Genomic DNA, 5,140 nt, shown 5'->3' on the forward strand with positions numbered 1-5,140 from the left:
CCAGCCGTGAACGACTCTAGGGTTGCGGCGCTCATCTCACTTTGCTGGCTAAGGGAGCCGGTGTTTGTCCGCAGACAGCTTCTGGGTCATGTGGCCAACACGACTAAGCCACTTCTGGCAAACCAGAGTAGCGCACGGAAACACTGTTTACCTTCCTGCCGGAGCAGTACCTATTTATCTACCTGCATTTTGACATGCTTTCGAATGGCTAGGTTGGCAGGAGCTGGGACTGAGCAGCGGGAGCTCACCCTGTCACAGGGATTTGAACCGCTGACTTTCTGATCTGCAAGCCTTAGGCTCTGTGGTTTAGACCACAGTGCCACTCATGTCCTAGCAGATGGAAAACACAAAAAACCAACTGATTACATTTAGCCCAGAATGACCCCCCCCCCAGCCCTTGCTAAATTCCTACCAGCCCCCCTTAAAAATAATTAATTTATAATACTCGCTGACCATAGGTATGCAGTCTTTAATCCACTGTATATCTGTGTCCCCAACCTCTATGGTATCTTTTTTTCAGGTATAAACCATGGACCGGTTGTGGCGGGCGTGATTGGAGCCCAGAAACCCCAATATGATATTTGGGGGAACACAGTGAATGTGGCCAGCAGGATGGAGAGCACGGGAGTGCTGGGGAAGATACAGGTAGGGCTTTTAAAACACAGCCTGCGGTTTCTTATGTGGCCCCCAGCGCCACCTGAAGCTTCCCTGTGCTTCCCTTCTATCAGTATTCCTCACCTATTTAAAAAAAAAGTTTCCTCTTTCTAAGTAGTTTCTGAATGATAGTGTTTTATTTGGATGGATTGTTGGGCGGGTGGCAGCAAGGGGTGTGAGTTACTTCCTGGTTATATGGCTTGGGATAAAAGATGTTTTTCCCCTAGCTTCCTGAGAACAAACTGGTGTAGAGCACTGAAGTCAGAAAGGAAATACATCCAGTTGCATTTCGGAATAGTAGCTGGCTGTTATCAGCCACAGCAGGTGTAACAACAACAACAACAACAACTATTTATTTATTTATTTATTTATTTATTTATATATATATATATATATATATACATACCCTGCCCATCTGGCTGGGTTTCCCCATCCACTCTGGGCGGCTCCCAACAGAATATTAAAAACATGATAAAACATTAAACATTAAAATCTTCCCTAAACAGGGCTGCCTTCAGATGTCTTCTAAAAGTCAGATAGTTGTTCATTTCCTTGACAACTGGTGGGAGGGTGTTCCACAGGGTGGGCGCCACTACCGAGAAGGCCCTCTGCCTGGTTCCCTGTAACCTTATTTCTTGCAGTGAGGGAACCTCCAGAAGGCCCTTGGCGCTGTACCTCAGTGTCTGGGCAGAATGATGGGGGTGGAGACACTCATTCAGATATACTGGGCCAAGGCCATTTAGGGCTTTAAAGGTCGGCACCAATACTTTGAATTGTGCTCTGAAATGTACTCGCCGGGTTCTGGGAGAAGGGGGGTCTGGAATGTTCTCCAGTGATAATGAGTCAGCCAGCTGCTCTGTCTCTGTCTCTCCCTCTTCTTCTTCACCCATTATCTCTCAACTACTCTCTTCATCTATGTCTGAGCTGACCTCAAACCACTGTTGTAAATCGACACTGTCTCCCTCTTCTCTAGAAGGTTCAGGAGGGGGAGGGGGAGGCGGTCTCCACCATTCCTCCTCTGATGTCCACTCCCTGACACACACCTGTGTGGGAGAAAGATTTGGCCCACCAGCAAATATCTGGTACCCACCCACCCCAATGAAATGAAACCTCCATATTCAAAACCAGTGTGACTTTGCATACCAGTCACTGGGAGCCAAACAGCAGGAGAAAGGTTTGTCTTTTAGTATATGCACCTTGACTGAAGAGGTGTGAGGGGGCAACCCTATGTCATTTCATCTCAAGCAGCATATGGTCTTAAACATACCCTGGAATAATAACCTGTCATGGGTTAGGAATTATGACATCTACTAGTAAAGGACTACCAATGAACAAAATAAAAATTAGGGGAGTATTTTCGTTGTGACCATTTTTACCTAACCCAACCAAGAGCAACCAAGTTTTGACCAGATTTTTGTATTTCCTCCTCTCTTCTTTCCACACAGGTCACAGAAGAAACAGCCAAGGCCTTGGAGACACTGGGTTACACTTGCTCCCTTCGTGGGGTTATAAAGGTGAAAGGCAAAGGTGAACTTCGAACATACTTTGTCTGTACAGACACGACCCGGCCTGGCCCCCAAGCACCTATGCTGAGCTGAGTTTCTGGGAACGAAACTGTGACAAGCACCGGATTATATTTTTTTTTTGGGGGGGGATTCCCTGGAGACAGCTGCAGGTGCTTCTTCCAGCCACTTGGGGGGCAGCAGGAGGCTCGACTCTCTAGCACTGGATTCCCCGCAAGTCTTTGTGCTCCACGCTTGGGGTTCATGGGCTCTCACAAACTATGTGTGTCATAAATGGAGTGGCTGTCGGAGGAAGATTGAACCCTGGGGGCTGGGGAAAGACCCCCAAGGACACACCACACATGTAAAACTACTGTGAGCTGGAGAAAGTTGCTCAAGTACATTTGCCCCTTTTGAAAAACAAACAAAACCAAAACCCTACCTCTGCAATCAATGACCAATACACCTCCATGTTTTCCTGCTGTGACAAAGACAGACCTTGCTGTTGACTCACCTAGAACTCTTTAAGGGCACCTCAAATGGCCAAGTAGGGCTTTATCCCACTTCACAGAAGGAAGACAGCAACTCCGCAATCAAGTTCCCAAACCTTATTTGAGGAACCTTCAGTCCAGCTGCTTGATCTAAACCAGTGGTCTAAGGAACACCTTCAACCCTCCTTTAGCAAGGCTGCTAAACTAAACTAAGCTCAGCTCAGCTCCCAAGCCCAAAACATGGTGTCCAGTCATTTTGTGATGGTGCTTAATCCCCACCCAGTCTGTTAAGTAGGGGCCAATCACAGTGTGGCTTCTTGAAACCATGGGGTTTGGCAGGGTTGGGAGATGTCTGAACAGGCATGTCCTGTATCAGCAGTGGGGAGCTTTCATCTTAGGGGCCTAATCAGACCCACCAGACCTCCCCATTTGGCCTGAGAGGCTGTTTCAGCCAAGCTGGACACAGACTGGCAGATGGCTGTCCGAACAGGCATACCTTAAACGAACAGAGAGGGAAGTAATTTGGGGAAACTGGGGGGATACAGCTAGGACTATGGTCCCACTACTTGTCTATTGTAGACAAGGGGTGAGGCTGGTTGAGCCCAAGAAACCAGGTTGTCACACAAGAAACCAATATTTCCCCAGTTTCTTTCTAGGCCAGTTTCTCTTCTGCCCTGCCCTGCCCTCTTCCTCTCCTGATTGTGGCATGTGTCTTTACCCTCCTTTTCACGTGCAGGTGCTGCAGGGTTTGAAAGCGACGTCATGCCGGGGAACAGCTTCCCCCTTTTCATTCAAGGAATGGATTCTCACCCGTGGTCAGTTTTGATTTTGTGGGAAGGGAGAGGGAAGCATACAGTACACAGTTTAAGGCCTTAGACCTGAGACCTGGGACACAGCTGTTGCCAAATAGCTCAGAGGGAGCCTAATTCAGCTCTCCTCTCCAGTCACTTTACTAGTTAATGAGTTGACACTTCAACCATGCTTTCCACCAAATGGGAACCCTTTATAGCATGCACCGCATCTCACACATTGCTCTAGTGTTGCACTGGAAGCAGCATGTGTGAATCAGGTGGGGGTACGTCTTGTCCACAGGCCAGATTTTGCCCTTCAGGTCTCTCCATCCAGCCCTTGGGACTTTCCTTGGGCCACGCCCCTCTGTCCAGGCCACACCCCTCACTGGTCCTGCGCCACACCTTCGACTGCTTTTGCCTGGCTGGAATATGCCATTGAACTGTGATCAGGTCTCTTGCTTCCTGGATAGAGGAAGGAGAGATTTGGGGGATAAAGGGAATTTAGAGTGCTGTATAAGGGCAAGAGTCTCACCCATTGCTCCACTCTCTTTTGCTCCTGGCCCTGCCCACCACTGGTAGGTGCCCCTCCAATGAAGGTTACCCACAAAGTAACATGCTCCTCAAGCTGCGAAACATCCACACCCCCTGTGTGAATCCTATTCCCCAGGATCTGACCAAAACCAGAATTTCTTGCAAGTCCAAAGGCATGGCTGAAAATCCTCTGTGAGGTTGCAAGCAATTGTGGGCTGGACTTCCAAAATCCAGTGACGACTCGCCAGGCCATCAGGTGCCTTTTCAAGAGATGAGCTGCTCCCTTTCTGCTTGCAAGGAGGAAGAGGTGCAAGTGGAATCAGAGCCGACCTATTTAAATTCTTGCAGAAATAAACAGCGTGGTATATATTTTATTTGTAAATAACGGTGTCTCTTAAGTGTTTCTTTCGTTGGCTTTGTTCTGCTCTTTTAAAAGAAAAAAGAAAACACTGGCACTTTCAAAGTTCTAAACTTTTTTTCTGGTGTTAATTTTTGATCCTGCCTGCCACTATTGAATTCCCAAACAGTAGGGCTGGAGAATCCTAGAGTACGCCGAGATAAGCTGAACATGCTAAGACGAATAATAGAACGAAAGTCTGCTGGAGTAGAGAAGAGCCGTAGCTAGGTGAACTTGTGCCCCTGGCAGAACAATCTAGATTGTGCCCCTTAGCCACAGACAAATTAGCTCTTCTTTCTGCCTCTCCTCTAACTCCCCCCTCCATCCATTCAATTCCTTACGCACTTCACCTTGTAATGAATTCTTTCACAGAAAATCCAATACTTAATTATATTTCTTAGCCGATTTTGACCCCCCTGCCTGTGCCCCTGGTGGGGTCCTTCCTCACCACCCCCTAGTTACAGCCCTGGGGTGGAGTCTTCCTTGCCTCTGAGAGGGCTGGAAAGGGCTTGACTTTCCCAAGACTCTATTGCCACCTTTTCAATGTAGGGATCGCATTTTTGTGAAATTGTCCTAGTTGTAGCACAGGTTTTTGTTGCACGTACCTTTCTTTCAATAAGGGATAGATGAGAAATTTGTTCATTCCATGCATTTAAGTGAACTGACCACCACCTTTCCTCACAGGCTAATAATATGGATATACAAATACTTATTTGTCAGAATTTGCACCTCTCCACATTTTGCGACACAGATAGCAAAAAGCCCACCGAAACA

At 47.5% G+C, this 5,140-nt stretch overlaps 1 protein-coding gene across 2 annotated transcripts in view; it reads left to right on the plus strand.

The window, feature by feature from the left end:
• Window positions 1-4,440, plus strand: part of ADCY4 (adenylate cyclase 4) — a gene marked incomplete at its 5' end in the record, with an annotated part of 47,240 nt that extends 42,800 nt beyond the window's left edge. For both annotated transcript variants that reach the window (XM_080977717.1, XM_080977718.1), the window contains 2 exons: window positions 521-645; window positions 2,100-4,440. In XM_080977717.1, the coding sequence (XP_080833843.1) occupies window positions 521-645; window positions 2,100-2,252 (278 nt within the window). In that variant the 3' untranslated portion in view covers window positions 2,253-4,440. The remainder of the gene's footprint in view (window positions 1-520; window positions 646-2,099) is intronic.
• Between the last annotated feature and the right edge of the window lie 700 nt (window positions 4,441-5,140).

Source organism: Podarcis pityusensis (assembly GCF_964106645.2).
Source record: "Podarcis pityusensis genome assembly, chromosome: 13".
Lineage (NCBI taxonomy): Eukaryota > Metazoa > Chordata > Lepidosauria > Squamata > Lacertidae > Podarcis > Podarcis pityusensis.